This window comes from Corylus avellana, chromosome ca6 (genome assembly GCF_901000735.1).
Source record: "Corylus avellana chromosome ca6, CavTom2PMs-1.0".
Lineage (NCBI taxonomy): Eukaryota > Viridiplantae > Streptophyta > Magnoliopsida > Fagales > Betulaceae > Corylus > Corylus avellana.
Window position 1 is genome coordinate 21830101 of NC_081546.1, and position 16637 is coordinate 21846737.

General features: G+C 35.6%; 2 protein-coding genes across 2 annotated transcripts in view; both read right to left on the reverse strand.

Annotated features, from left to right (window-relative positions):
- Positions 1-3833, reverse strand: part of LOC132184611 (pre-mRNA-splicing factor SPF27 homolog) — an 8553-nt gene extending 4720 nt beyond the window's left edge. Inside the window, exons 1-6 of the mRNA XM_059598303.1 lie at positions 3529-3833; positions 2382-2557; positions 1385-1468; positions 541-610; positions 314-447; positions 162-220 (exon numbers count right to left, since the gene is read on the reverse strand). Of these exons, the coding sequence (XP_059454286.1) occupies positions 166-220; positions 314-447; positions 541-610; positions 1385-1468; positions 2382-2557; positions 3529-3777 (768 nt within the window). The 5' untranslated portion in view covers positions 3778-3833 and the 3' untranslated portion in view covers positions 162-165. The remainder of the gene's footprint in view (positions 1-161; positions 221-313; positions 448-540; positions 611-1384; positions 1469-2381; positions 2558-3528) is intronic.
- Positions 3834-5110: 1277 nt separating this feature from the next.
- On the reverse strand, positions 5111-13189 carry LOC132184274 (peroxisome biogenesis protein 3-2). The gene is made up of 7 exons (XM_059597840.1): positions 12626-13189; positions 12147-12299; positions 11832-12031; positions 11564-11694; positions 7320-7447; positions 6283-6498; positions 5111-5630 (listed from the first exon to the last, which is right to left on the reverse strand). The coding sequence occupies exons 1-7, from the start codon at positions 12637-12639 to the stop codon at positions 5378-5380; spliced, it is 1095 nt and encodes a 364-aa protein (XP_059453823.1). The 5' UTR covers positions 12640-13189; the 3' UTR covers positions 5111-5377.
- Between the last annotated feature and the right edge of the window lie 3448 nt (positions 13190-16637).

Consider the following 16637-nt stretch of genomic DNA (forward strand, 5'->3'; position numbering starts at 1 on the left):
GGGACATTAATATACCCCTAATCATGATTCCAGACAACATTTATAAAGGACAATCAAGGAATACAAAATAAATTTTTGTATCTATGGGAAAATCTTAGAAACAAATAATGAGCTATAGCATCAAATACAATAAAAATATGATATCGGCAAAAAAGGCATACCTAATCATTCCGAATGCAAAACAGTACCATTCTGAATATCAGCTTCTAAGTTCCAGCCTCTAAAGAGAAATAAAATAAAATAATAAAAATAAGCCCCAAAACTAGTAAAACACAAATTAGAGAGAAGACAACCCAAAGAAAATGCATATTACCTCTCTGATGCTTCTTTCTTCAGTTCTTCTATTTGATTTTCAATTTTACTACATGCAGTTTGAATTTCCAAATTTTTTTCACAAAGTTCCTTCCATTGTAAGGACAAAGCACTAAGCTCATACGCAGTATTTTGCTGATGATCCAAAGAAGAAGCATATTATCTTGATCAAAATGCAGCACAGTACTGAAATACAACATGTGATGTGACACAAGAATATTAAATCACCTGATGATATTTCCTTTCACGGTTAACTGCCTCGATCTTTTCATTTTGTTCCTGATCTAATTTTTGCATTCTGAAAAATGAAAACGCAAGTGAAAAATAACAACACGCAAAACATGAACACGGATCAAGTGTTATGATATTCATCTCTCATAAAGCCAACAGCTCCTGCACTTATTAAAGTTTAACTTGTTGATTGAAAGAAGGTAATATTGCCTTCGTATTTCTTTGAGAGTAAAGACCGGATTTTTCTCTTTAAGCATATTCACGTGCATTGAGAAAAAAAAATGAATCAGTGCATCCCAAATACACCTTTTTTTTCTTTTAAGTACCAATTTATGTATGTCATAAAAGATGGAATTAAAACATGTATCAACTTAAGAGGCATCCACAAATGAGACACCTATTAGCTTAACATGCAGAAACCAAGATGAAGTGGGGCACTATCATAAGCCATAAGCCTCAGTTCCCCAAAATGCTAAGATTAGATATCAAGCACAGTAGAGAACATAAGAAAATGCACCAAGGTGCTCATGATATGATCCAAAGGCACCTGTCTGGCTACATGTGCAAAAGTTCAACTGAAGCATGCAGTTAGATGAAGTTAAGACACTATCACAAGCCTAACCTAACCAAAATGCCAAGGTGAGCGTGAAACACATTTTAAAACACTTAACTCGCTCAATTATAGAATTTTGATATCCTGGTTTAGAATACCAGGCACATGAGCTACTATAATATTTAAAAGTGTGAGTGAATAAGTTAACATAATCAACTGAAGCAGAGAATCCGTTTTATAATGAGAGCAAAAAATTATTAAACTGCATGTCAAATCTTACAGACAAACCTTGATAGGAATGCTTCAAATCGTTGGATGAACTGCTTCCAGAGATCTGGACCATATTTTACCATCAGATCCAAATTTTCAAGACTGCAAAGCAACCGATTGATTCATAATAAGTACAAGAACGTCAATTCTGCTTGCATGCATGTTAAAACAAGTATCAAATGCATACAACTGTTTGATGGTTGGGATCTTGCTTCTTGCTGCGATCTTAGTAAAGAAATCAATGATACATAGATTAGGTAGAAAAAAAAAAATATGAACTCTGTAAGTTCCTTGAATTCAAAATATCATAGCTAGAAAATCTCAAGGAACCAAGTAATATTAATTACTTAGAAAATCCTACAACAAACAAGAGCCTAAACCCTATTTCAACTCTTTGAGCTTGGGGTACACAGGCAACTTTGCTAACAATGACCACACTACCAATTTTTTTGGTTAAATAATCGAGATATTATTAAAAGCGTAAGGCACCCCCAAGTACACAGGGAATATACACTACCCCTACTCCTCTTAAAAATCCTACAAACTGAAGACCTACCCTCCACAACCAACTCAAACAATTTGGACTCAATGCGACACCCCCTAACAGCCTCATATAAGAAAATAAACTGCCAGCAAGTGCCAACAAACGCAAGAGAGAGAGAGAGAGAGAGAGAGAGAGAGAGAGAGATATTTGTAATAACATCAAAGCATATTTGTTATCTGAGAGAGAGAGAGAGAGAGAGAGAGAGAGAGAGAGAGAGAGAGATTTGTAATAACATCAAAGCATATTTGTTATCTTCAAGGGGTAATTTTACACCTTATGTTTTTAGAAGTTCTTTATTTCACACTATGTGCTTGCACCTTTCCTTGTCCACATGACAACATCACATCACACAATAACAATAAAATACCAACTATTTCCGCACTCAACAAAAGATATGTTCCATTAGCTGAATCTTAAAATTTTCTAGAATTATCAAACTAGTTTGTAACTACTACTATATAACTACATCACCTGATCATTTGATACTGTAGCAAGCATTGAGCTCTCTGAAGTGTCTGCTTCCAAGCTGTTTCATCATTCCTTTTATTCACTGGTGGTGGTTCTAAATTATATCGTGACCTGTCAAGAGCCACTGGAGGCTTCCCAGCTCTCACACGCTCATACTCTCTAGCAATCATTGGATGATTCTGAAATTCAAAACTCAAAAATCAGACATGCTACATCCCATTACTCACATCAAATTTTGTTTTAAAGGGGCCATGAGGATTCATCTACAATGCTGACAAGAAAACAAAACTGGAAACAAATAACAAAAGCTAAAATACTGACAAGAAACCAAAATGTATTGGGCCCAAGGCTTGCATCAGAAGGTAATAAGAAATCAACACTACTGCCTCTTTTTGTACATCCTCACCAACTCCTCACATATGGGCTTGTGCTATTTAGTTAGACTCTGATCAAAATGAGGTTAGACAATGGCTAAAAACATAATACTACAATTTCTAGGAAACGTCAACATGTTTGGACACCTGCTTTTCTATGAACAAAATTCACAAACCACAACCAAAAGCACCACTTAATGATTGGATAAGAAATCGAATAATGGAAACCCAAAATGTTCCATTAGTTCACTCAAGTTTCACGTTTTGATTACATATAGTCTCAATAAACAAAGATCTCCACTGAAGAAATCCATATACAACAGAAAATCAAATAGTTAGCCGAGTTATTCTATATAGAATATAAACAGGCATTTTCGTAATCTGGTTTCCGCGACTCTCCTCTCTTTACCTCAATTTTCTTATAAACCAAACAGTAAATAACCTACTGAAAACTCCGAAGAACTTCTAAGAAGCCAAATTTTAAAATTACACTCAAAATATCTCTTCTTTTCCTCTTTTCCTCAGCATCCAAACAGTACGCATATGCAAAAAAAAAAATGTCCCACTCAATCACCGAGAACAAAAAAAAAATGGAAAATTTATATTTTTCATTATAAAGGAAAAATATAATTAGCTTAGTTAAAATCATTCCTTCTCGTATATCACTCAAAAACTCTCTGTACATTCATTTCTCTTCCTCAACTTTCTCAGCCCCAAACACTCTCAAAACAAAGAAATAAAACACAAACCCTAGAATAAGAGAAGCCGAGGGTTACCTCGAAGTTGAACTTGGGCAGAGGAGGCAGGTCTTTAAGAAAGTCGGCGGGCTTCTTGGAGCTTCGGCGCATCTCGTCCTCGACCAAGCGGTCCACCTCTTCCTTGACTCTGGAGTCGCTGTAGTCTTCGTCGATGTACGGCAAGGCGTCGATGACTTCTGCGCTCGACAATCCGGGCCATGTCGGGCCTGAGGGCTGCGGCGGAGCCTCGAGCATTAGCAGGTCCCCGTTGGTGTCGTGGCTCGCCATTGTTGCTCACCCAAAGCTCTCCAACTTCCAACCTTGCTTATACAGATTGATAAAAGCCTTGGAATATGAGTGAATGTGTGATAGTTTTGAGGGTATAGTAGTAATTCGGACCATTTATATTTTATCTTAATTTTTAGCTCTAATTTTTGCCTAATTTAATTATTATTATTATTATTATTGTTATTATCACTTAGTAATGCTAGACATTAGTAACATTACACTTTTATTTTACCTTAAATTTTTTGCTTAATGATTAATTAACCGTATCATATTAATAAAGTGAAATAAAAGTGTGGTATATAATATTTTATTTGAATATTTTTCTTCCGAAATTCTTTTTTTTTTTTTTTTTTTTTGACATGTCCACACAAAATGGAGTGGGAATTCAAACTAGTGACCTTCGCTTCATTAGGCGTGATCCCAGACGATTAAGCTACCTCTTAAGGACTAATTGTTTTTTAAGTACAACAAATATTCTAATAAGATTATCAACTTTAATGCTCATAAAATAAAGATTCTTAACTTTAATTATAAGAATAACACGAAATATATATATATATAACTTGAAAAAGTATTTGGACAAGATAAAAATGTAAAAGTGTATTTTGGTGACATCTAATTAAATTCATGGTTTAATTAGCTCAGATTATATTATGAGCAATTTGGTATCCTTTTAAGTGTAGGGCATACTAGTGGTACTGTCAGATTTAGGGAGAGATTATTGATTTGGATTGGGTATGAGATACAATTTCAGTGGTATTTAATTTAAGCAAATGGAAGAGTAGGGGTTAATTTTTGTTCATGAACTAGGCTCCGTTTGTTTCGGAATAAAATGATTTTCAGAAAATGCTTTCATATTTTTAAGTGTTTGGTGCGACAAAAAATAATAGTCTCACTTTTTCTAGAAGATTGTTTTATCGAGTCTAGTGACTCTTGTCTACAAGTAGCATAAATACCTCTGATTTGCCCACTCTACTGCTCCCTACAAATGTCAAAATATTTTGGGTTAAATACCTTATGTCCCCATGTGGTTGAACGACTTTATTTTTAATTATTCTTTTAATTTTTAATACTACTCATTGCCATGTGTCATCTTTTTATCGGGCTAACGTGTACTTCCATCAGTTTTTTGAAAGAAAGTTGGACGGGAGTGCTAACTCCGTTTTAAAAAAATAAGTAGAGTATCATTTGTGATGCGAATTGAAACTCGGGTGAGTAAAAATATTAAACCACGAGGGCAAAAGGTATTTAACCCAAATTTTTTTTCCAAAAAAAAAAAAAAAAAAAACCCTCCACAAAGCATTAACAAACAATTTTGGAACAAACTATATAATTCACCATGAAAATGAAGCTTCATGTAATCATAAATTCAGGGAGTATGGAGGACATAAGAGGAAGACCTAATAGTATCATCAATATACCAAAGAGAAGAAGAATAACAAACAAATGTGCTAAAACCCTATCTTTCTCTTTCATTCCTCTCAAATTGTAGAAAATTTTGAAAACCCAAACACAGCCTCACTCAAATTTTTTACATTGATGGTTTTCTTGTAATGAAATCTAGATGTCCATTAAGACACAATTGTGCTCACACACTAGTCTATGAGGTAGGCATATTTGTATAGATAAGAGTGAAAAAGAGTTCAACTTCTGGACTGCTTTGAATAATTTGGATGAAACGGTTTTCACTAGGGTCGTTTAGGAGTATGGGGCCCATCTGTGCAACACGTGGCAGAAGTTTGGCCAGTAGCATCCCTGATGTTAGACTGCCTCCAGACTGAGCAGCCATATCTTCCACCAGTGCATCCAGCACTGCCTTCAATGATTTCTCCACAACACTACCAAATTCAGCACTGAATGAAAAGAAGAAGAAAAAACATAGCAAAAAGTTAGTACAATCACCAAATTTTGTTTTGTCATCCTTCACTTCAGTCCTTTACTGCTGAAATAAAAACCAAAACATAAATTTAACAGAAGGTTCTTCAAGGACTAAAAACATCAACAACAAAAAATCAAACTTAAAGGGGTTTTTTTTGGGAGGGGGGAGAGAAGAGAGGGAGAAAGAAAAGAAAGACATGCACTAAGCTCATTTGAACCTTTAGTGTTTCAACAGAAGATAGAAGAAAATGAAGGAAGGACCAAGCATAGGTTTATGATAATTTATACCCCTTACTCTAGCAGATCCAGAATCCACGAAAGCCGAAAACCAGACAGGTTATTAACAACTCTTCCAATGTGGTTTTTCCCAAATACATGATTAAGAGCAATATAGGAGATCACCCCATCTGATGATTAATGTATCGTTTAAAACTTGCTTATATGGTGCCTTGTCAATAGTTTTTTCAAGAAATACTCTCACGAACGAAGTTAAGAATTTAATCTTGGGGAGTACCCATAAAGCCATACTTGATTTGCAACTTCATGCAATGGAATCAGGCAAATGATTGCCACCCTTTCAATAAGTTTCATAACAGTATGCAAACAATGTCAGAAATAATAAAATACCTTGCCAAGACTGAGCGTGTCTCCACCATAAGTTGGTCAAATTTGGTCACTTCAGAAGGAATTTTTTTGTCACTGCTGGGGTAGAATCTAGCATCCTCAGGCATAATGTAGTTTACCCAGTGATGAGGGCTTCCGATGCTCTTGAACCTGTCAAGTATCTGCATGGTAGTTTCATGAAGTATTGTAGTGTTGAAGAAATCCAACCCAACTTGCTTTCTGCACATAATAAGTTTACAAATTATTGAAGATCTCAACATATGATTATATAAGGTTTCCTTGACAATTAAGATATTAAATGATATCCGCATACTGTTTTCTACTACATTTTTGAGTCTTTTTAGGGAGAATTAAGTCAACATATCGCCTTTCTAATATGAGTTGCTAAAAGCTTACGAAGCTCAAGTTTCAGTAACTTCTTTGGTTAGCAAGTATATGGCACATTTTTAAGGGAGCTTACTTGAAGGTCAGTCCATTGACTTAGACATAGGAGGCCCAGGGGTCTCCACATGGTTGATAAAGTTTTAAAGAATTAAAAGGAAGCCCAGAATAAGCCTAGACTCGCCTAGACTCCCTGTCGAGTAATGTTGTTACTCTCATGTCCCTCCAAGATTGATGTGGCTCTTAAAATTACCACTGGGCTTGTAATTGATCATTATTAGATTTTGATCAAATGGTGATTTTAAAAGCTACCTCATTTTTAGAGAGACACAAGAGAGACTTCTAGAATTACTCATGTCTATCGCTGGCAATGGATAACAAAATGGAGTTCTGAATTCAGAAAACCAGCTGACAAGATTAAAAGTCAGCAAAATACACAATGTATACACATTATGCTTTAGTAAATGGGTACCACAAAGAATAGACATGCATGTATACACACACATTCATCCCTTTTTCACTCAGAAAGCCTGCCTAATTACTTTGTCTCATCTCATTTATGAAAGAAGTTCGTCATGTAAAATTTCCATAAACCAAATGATTGAATTGACAGAAAAATTCTCTGCCATATAATTTTAAGATGGTAAATGGTACCTTACCCCTTGAGAACTTCTGTTGCTGCTGCTTGCATGTCAGAAATCAAGGTGGGCATAGCATGATTTGAGAGAAAATCAGCACTAGCCAGAAACTTCTGCTCATCCTCCCTGTCGATGACATCATCATTCTCCTGCATAAAAGGACAAAGATGAACACTTTCAGGGAAGAGAACGAACACGTAACACATCCAAAGTTAATGTCTATAATCTGAGCATATTATTATTTAGCCATAAAACCAATTAAACATCTGTGGTGGGAGATAATTACTGAGAATGGTAATGGGGAACGTGAAAAATCATAAAATCCTGCAAAAGTCCAGAACAATGAATGCTCAATCGAGAAACAAAGTTTAACATCATGAATGAAGATTTTTAATCGCGTATTTGCACACTTGATAGAAATGTGCTGCTTCATAAGTTTCCACTGTATCTCTAATACCCTTTACAAGCATCTCTTCAACCTAAGTAAATTGTTACTCAGAAACGAAGTCAAATCAGCCTGATTAGATGCCCGCAAAAACAAGGACTAAGCATATCATTATTTCAACTCTAATTTTATATGTCTCTGGTTTGTTGCTCATTTCTCAGGTTTAAATGCCCTTAGATGAGGCACATAATGATGATTCATCTGGGCGATGTAAGTATCCTGTCTACAGCATTGCGGACTCCAAGCTTCAGAAAAGCAATACCATGAGCATATGGCAGCATTCAGGTGGGATCCACTGATGTCCATCCTAAACTCAGAAGCACTTACCAAGAATCAGAACCAAGGTTTACTGATTCTGCAAATGCTGCCTAATAGGCCTATCAAGGCCTATTAAGGCAAATGTAAAAATGCCATTGATAGGCAGAATCACAAAGGAACCAAGTGACTTACCAGATAAAACAAACCAAGGAACCAAGTGACAATCGGCAGCAACCACTAACAACATGCCACTGCAGGCCGACAGGTAATTTATGGCCACAAAGAAAAAGCAGTGTAATCAGAACCATAAACCGAGGGAATAGCTTATATAAAGACTGCAATTTTGTGGAAGACATGTGGTCCATCCCCATGACCTCCTCCAAGCTGCAAACAAGAACTTACCCTAGGTGATATAATGTGAAACCCAAATATTTCAGTCAACATTATATCTAGGAATGTTAGTGAATATTTTACATTAAGATTTGATTTTAGCATATCTGTTATGATTTAATTTGATTTTTTTTAACTTTGGCTATTTTTTATGGGAATTCGTGTAAAATTTCCACAAATGTTAAGAAAAAATTGAAGAGCCTGTTTGCTTTGTTTTCCAGCCCCTTTTCTTTTTCTCTTTCCCTTCTCCCTCTATCTCTTCCTTAGCCCTAGTTGTTGGGTTGTTATCTTCCCTCTTCATGCTTCCCTTTAATTGTCTCCTCTAATTTCCTTCTCTTAGAAAAATGTACCACTGCAAGGTTCCATCACATGGATACCACAGTGATAACAAAAGTAGGGGGACTGAGCAAGTACATATATGCCATGAGGAGAAATTTATTCTCCATGAAAAATATGGATTCTAAATTGGTGGTGAACCCAAAATGAATCTTCTGTTTTTTCTTTTTTGTTAAGTCCAAAATGAATCTTCTAAATGAGACTCCTCAAAGATTAACGGCAAACGTTCTAGGTAAACTATTAAAGCTTATATTGAACCCTTACGGTTTTCTCTTTATATTATCTTTCTTCTCCTTTTATTTTTTTCAAACTTCCGCGTACACCCTTAACCAACAACAGCCTCTCTTGAACCCAATTTCAGTGCTAAAACCTGCTCCTTTGAACATAAACCTAATGCTACTTTTACATCCTACCCTATCTTTGAGAGATCAAAATAAGGCAAGATTTTCCCCTTGAATTCAGCCCTTAGATATAACCTAAAACCATAGCCAACATGATCCTTGCACATATACTGTTTCTACCTTCCACCCCATAAGTTCTTAAAATCCAACCCCTGACCTAGTTATACTTGATTCTAATCAGCCCTAGTTTTGGGGTTGCTCTATTTATTTCAATCTACTCACTAGATGTTTTACTAAAAAACCTCCTATTCCTTTTCAAGCATCAGAAAATCCAGAGAAGTTGTTTCCTCTCAAAGAGATTTTGCCTACCCACCTTGAAAATAAAAATAAAAATTTGAAGAAAAAAAAAAACACCCCAAGAGAAGGCCCATGAGAAATGTAGGCAAGGCCAAACACAACAAAGAGAAAGGGTACTTGCGAACACTTTCTGGTAAAAATCTATAAATAAGAAGGTGATCAATGGGGTCCAATTAGTCAAGGGACACAATGACAAATTTCATTTTAGGATTAAACTCTAAGTCTGCCTCGACATGGCTACACTTTTTTTTCCAGTTAGTAAGAAAAATATTATTAGATCGCACTATAAAGGGAGCATAACCCATGTAAACAGGGACTATACAAAATGAAAATGGGACACATTGTCAAAACTGCCCTCATCATGAAGGCACACCAGTACTTCACCAAAATGTGTAGGTCTCTAGAATTCTATCACCATCACCAAATCAAGCAAAATCCCACCTATTTCGCACCCAATGCAACTTTTCTTAAGACTCTAAAACTCACTCATTTCCCAACCGATGTAAAATTGAACAATGGTAAGACTCCAATAAGGGGTGATGTAGGACAAATCAGAGGTAGGCCTTTTGTTTCTTCACAGGTTTCGGAGATCAAAATGGGAGGTTTTGGATTTCTACAATTTGGATTTTTACAGAAAGATGGGAACACACTTCATATCTGGGTTTCCTAAAATTGCATTAAATTGGTGAAAATTAAAAGATGAATAATAAGAAAAAGAAGATGGATCTAGGCATCACACCTAGTTTTATCTAACCATCTCAACTAAGATTTTCTCAACATCACACCTCGGAGGAGGACATTACACAACTTTAAGAGCATAATTACTATAAAATTCTCATCAAATTATTCTCTATTGAGTTAAAGCATTACATCATTATTAATTCAAAAAATAATTAAAAAAAAAAAGAAAAAGAAGCATAACTCTAATAAAACTTGAACTTCATAAACTTTGACTACTAAACCCACACTAGTTACTACTAAGACCCTCAGATAAGGCCTACTAACATAACAAGGCTCATAAGACCCAATATACCAGAACTACAACCCATTTAGAAATTTAAAAATTACAAAATTCCCTCGACTCCTTAAATTAAATAGCACTGAAATAAACTAAATCAACAATTTTCTCATGTAAAGAAACATGAAGATAAAACTGAAGAGATATTAATGTAGCATACAGAGGATGCCCGTTGGGCCACACATCAAAATTAGATCGTATTCTTGAAGAATATTAATCATTTATCTTACTTCATGAGCTTTTTGCTGCCAGCATCAAGCTGCCTCCACACATTGTATTAATATATTTTCAAAGCAACACCCATTTCCCACTAGCAACCCCCCGCCTCTTCAACAATAAGTTTTAAGGCACCCTTATTTCCACGTAAAACTGTTCTCCTCATTGCCTTTTTTCCAAGTAAAATATCAAAAGCTTTCCTGATAAGGCTTAGTTATGAGGCACAGTTACAGAATCCTAAAACACTTTTTTCCTTCAAGAGGACATTTTGGCTTCTATCCATCAGGTGATAATGTACTCCTTCACCTGGCAAAAGAATTGCTTCAATGCTGATCTGCATTTCATATCTTCAACCAGAATACATTCAACAGCATTACCTTTTTAAAGAAAAGCAAAAACTTGTACTATTTTCACAACCTTGTACTATTTTCAACCTAGCATATTCCATAGGTGGATTTCACAAATAGACAAGTCCTCAAGTGTATGATGGATGGGTATCAAGAGAAGTTTACCTATAAGCCTGCAAAAAGTGACACTATTTTCAATACATATGTGCAGCCTCCATGGACCCTGCTAATGGCAGTAGTATATTTGTGAAATCCACCTATTAATTGTATCTTAATTAACTGCCTGACCAACATGATAATCTAAAAACATTTCTTCTAACTTAATAACAAAGTAGAAAGAATGATATAATTCAATATGAGAAAACTCCACTTCTCCACAAGCAAAGAAATCAGCAGCATTAGCCTACTTAAGATGAGAATAATGCTGTCAGCATTTGTAAAATGTGTATGGCTGGAATCATGGTACACAAAATTATTAATCCAAGAAGCTCTGATGAACAAAATATGAGTTTAGACAATATTTTAACATAAAAAGAGAAAAGGCAGCAGGCCCTTACAAGTGCATAAGAGCTTCCAAGAATACGTGCAGTATCAATATATAAATATCTCCCCAATATGTTGACCTGAACTCTAATGTATAAGCTCAGCATTGTCATTGCCCATAGCGACAACACCATTCTTGTGAAACCTAAGAAAACACAATCCCAGTTCAAGCTAGGTCAATTTTAATATCTTTGATACAGAGAGATAAAATAAAACCTGCTATAAGCTCGCATATTGCAAGCACAAAAAAAGCATCAACACAAAACAATAATAGATTCATACTTAGAATTTTGAGTCTATCCCATAATTCAAGTTTCTCTGAAGGTGTCAAACTGTTTGGTTGACCCTTCGCTTTCTGGAGCCTCTCTGTAAGCTGAGAATGGTCCAATTCTTCTGCAATTTGACTACTTAAATAATTCATCGCATGAGGCAAGGTTGTCGTATCAGCTATTTTCTGAATATTTTCAAAATGGGCTTGCATTCTGTTAATATCGACAAAGGACACAGCAATATTAGAACCCAAAAGATGCATACTTCTGAAAAACAACATTCATGATACTCAAGAAACAAAAACATGAGATTCGGATTTCTATTAACTGGGCCTTAATGAATTTTTCCCGCTCAGCAAGATATCTCTCCAGATCAGCGTCCCTACGCCTGTTAGCATCATAAAGCTTATATAGAAGATACCCACTTCCTAAAACTCCAACTGTAACAAAAAGCTTCCTCCTGTGCCTTCTCCAAAAATCCCTATTTTCACAAGCACGTACCAAAATCAGTGACAAGCAATTGGAGCACAGATACAGTTATTTCTGACAAACCCAATCATAACACAGACATGTACGATTAACCCAAAAAGAAGCAAGCTTAGAAGCACACAAACATTCATTTCTTACAGAACCCATATATAAAATTAACAAATGCAAAGAAACTTGATAAATATACAACTGATTGAAACAAAAAGAAAGTAAGCAAATATTCGTAATTCAACTATAAAAATGACAAATACTGAACCTATAATAGAGCAATTTCACAGATACCCAGAAGAAAATATGCAACATAAGAGTAAAACTGACCTTAAAGAAAGCATTTTGCTGCTATGAAACCCAAATATCCATTGCTATGCCTTGGCCTTTTGGGAACCCATTTGGATTCTATAAAACAGAAGAAAACAAATAGAACACAATTTTCCTTATGGACAAAGCTAAAGAATTTTTGGCTCAAAGGGAAAGAGGATAGAATGAACAAAGCGGTTTCTCGTTTGGAGTGATAAGCAGTCTTGGGAAAACCCGCCAATACTACAACTAAATACACCAGAGAGTGAGAGAGAGAGAGAGAGAGAGAGAGAGTACGAGCCTACAGGGAGCCTCTTATCTCGAGGGTTTAGACTCCGGAGAAAGGGAGCTTGAGAAGGAAATGGGGTTGGGTGCGCTAAACCTTAATGAATTTTGGGACCGAACCTAACCCTTTTCTTTCCTAAGATAAATGAACAGACAAAGTTTATCGATGGTTACCCCTCCCAAAAAAACAACTGTTCCCAAGTACCTCGTTTATTCGTTTGTGTTTCAACTTTCTACATACGTGAGTAAGATAATGGGTACTTCGAAGGATTCAACTTCTACTGCGTTAATTTTTCATCTTCAACCTCTTAAACTATCTGCAGAAGACACTCTACTTGTTGGCCGATTGTAATTATACTTGTTATGATCGTAATAATTTGATCCATTCAATTTTTTAAATTATTTTAAAGGTAAAATATAAATAGGATAAATTAATATCTCGATTATAAATAAATTAATTAAATTAAAAATCTCTCCAAATTGAATTTTATTTAAAAAAAAAAAAAAATCATTCAATTCAATTTATTAAAATGACATTTATACTTATAATACGTGATTCTCATATTTCTTTTTAAAAAAACTAACATAATGTTTGGTGTAACACCCCGACTTGTTTGGGCTAGGTTCATCATCTTAGTCTTTTAGAAGTGCAAAGCAATACAAGGACTTCTAGAGTTGGTGGTGTGAAATACCCTCCACTTTGAGGGCCCACAAGGGGCTCGTCGAGGCTTTGACCCTAGGCCCATTAAGGGCCAACCAAGTCCCACTCATTTACCAAGAATTGGAATCTGACTGAGGGGCCTCCGAGGGATCTGTTGGATCGATGGACCTTGGGGTTTTGATGGATGAAGGGCCCTGAAGGATTCAATGGGCCAATGGTCTTGTGCCGACAGCCAATCGACAGGGAACGTATCCCCTCAAATGGCCAATGGGATTCCCCACCACCGCCCCCATCCCCAGGTAATCGAGGGCCTACCCAAGGGCCCTCCGACCGAGGAGTTTCATAACTGTCTGAGTACAAGTATGGAGATTTTGCTATATAAGAAAAGACATTATTCCATTTTAATTACTTTGCCTATTCTAGACCTGAGATCTTAAGAGGGAAGATCAACCTTATAAGGAAGGAGATCTCTAGTGCCTAGGTAATTACTAGGTTATGCATAGCTTAGTCAAAAGGCTAGCACGATTTCTCGATTCATTAAGAGTCGCTAGGAGGAGTTTTTGGGGTATTTCGGTTCTGACCTAACCTTTGGCAGAAAGATCACGGAACGTTCAGCCCTAAACCAAGAAACCGTTGGGTAAAAGAGTACACCAAACATTTGATAGAGGACCACACCGAACGTACATTGACCAATTTTGACCTACTGAGTAATAACCAAACATACAGTTGCAACTCTGAAACACTATGTGAGCAGTACACTGAACGTTCGATGCTTTGCATGACGGTCACAGCAGCGCCCTCAACTTTTTTAATACTATAAATGCCCCCTCCCACACCCTTCTAAGTCTCATTCTACCCTCTAAGCCTTAAATAAACTCTGCTTGAGTGTTTGGTGAGTTGTGAGAGAAGAAGGAAGGCTTTCATGGAGGTTTTTGCTCTAACTTTCTTGATTTATCTTGTGTTTTACTTAATTTTTACTCTGGTTAAACATTCTTTCCATAGTTTGGTTGTAGTTTTGGACTTATGTTATCATTTTAGGTTTTAATCTCGGTTAAGCATTGATAAGCGTTGAATGTTGCACATTCAAGCCCCTTAATTTGCATATGTTAATTCCTTACCATTGTTATTTGTTTGATTTTGTTTGACTTTTATTGTTTTCAAGTTATAAATAAAGATGCAATTAATTCCATCGATTTTGGGCTTAAAACCACACTTTGAAAAGACCTAGAAGATATGATTAAGCTTAACCAATCATGGTTAAGTTTAATCAAAATAAAGAAAATGATTAATTCGAAATTTCTAAAATTGAAGTCAAAATTGGATTGGATTCAAATTTGGATTATGCATACGTCTCAGTATTTTGCCCATAACTTTCACGTCAAATATTCGATTGAGATGATTCAAACGGCATTGAAAAGATAACTCAAATTTCTACAAATCATTGTGAAATAACATTTTCCTAATTCGGAGCGCCACAATACCAAAATCGCCCTGCAAGATAAGAACGCAATTCTGGGCGAATCCTATTCCGATTTGGACTTAGGTTTTCTTTATCCTAATTGGACTTCAACTTAAATCTCCGAAATTTCTAGGATTACTAGGGCTTCTAGGACTCTCCTAAGCCCTATAAATAGGCCTCTAAGCATTGAGAAAAAGGACACACCGCTTCCTAGGGCTAGAAATCAGAAAATTGTCTTTGGAGCTTAGAAGATCATGAGCGGCTAAACCCCTTCGTGGGGTGTTGATGTAACCTTATCCAAGCACAATGGATTGATTGTATTTAATTTCTAGATTTTTAATTTATGCATATTGATTGTATAACTATGAGAATTGCTACCTTTTGATTCTGTTCTTAATTATTAAATGCAATTGTTCTTAAATTCCAAAATCAATATTTGTGAAATTCTTCTATTGTCTTAGAAAATATTTTACTTTTGTTGATCTCAAATCATTCTTATTTTCTGGGATTATCAGGATGATGGTTATACAATGAGTTTAATTGACATATGATCAATAGGATTTGATAGGCCATGCCTAGGGAAGATGGATTGTACTACACCCTAATTTAGTGTAATTTAGGTAGACAATTCGTGCCAACAGAAGATGAGTTACACTTATTCATTGATTGTATGTATCCTGTTAAAGAATGTGATAATTTATACCTAGGAAAGATGGGTCGTACCGCATCTTAGTGGTTAGGTGGACGATCTGTGCCAACCAAAAATAGATTATGCTTATTCTTTAATAAGGTAATTTCTTGTTTATTTATAACATGCATAGAATGAATTTCTGAGATTAATTATGATTAGCCATTGTTGTGCGGATAGATGTAAAGTCAATACCCTACACTCTCTCTCTCATATATTTACTCTCTTTATTTTCATGCACTTTGAATTTACACAAACAAATCATTCTCTTTGAATTAAGTTAATTTTAATCTTTCAAATTTTGATAATTAAACCCCTACAGTCCTTGAGGTTCGACACCCTCAATATAGCCCTATCCTACGGGATTCGTTCTATTGCGAGTGGTAATTTTATAATTGATATTTTTTGTCACAAAAATACCACATCAAGCATGAGTTAGCGTTTCGATATTTATTTTGTTCTGCATAGAGATGTTATTTTGGACTAGGAGTATGTTAGGAATCCTTTTTGTGGCTTTAGAACTTGTTTAGAAATTATTAGAAGCTTGTTTGGTTTGAGAAGAGTTTTATGCCCAGCAAAGAACGTTCGCACCTTTCTGGCCGAAGTTTCGGCCTTGAGCCCGAACGTTCGCCCAGTTTGACAAAACGTTCGCTGGCTAAGCAAAACCTCTGTTTTAGTTATTTTAAGACTATGATCGTTGTAGCTTAGATTTAGGACTAATGAGGTCTTTTCCACAGATTTGGAGAGTGTGGAACACCTGAAAGAATATTTGGAGGAACAATACGACCCGAGTGAATACAAACTCACATGAATACTTGTCGTTATTTTTCCACATTGCATGACTATTTTATGTGTACCAAACATGTATCTTTACAACTTTCATGAAATTCATTTTTGATCTACTATGAACTCTATTTAGTGAAAACATATGTTGCTTAAA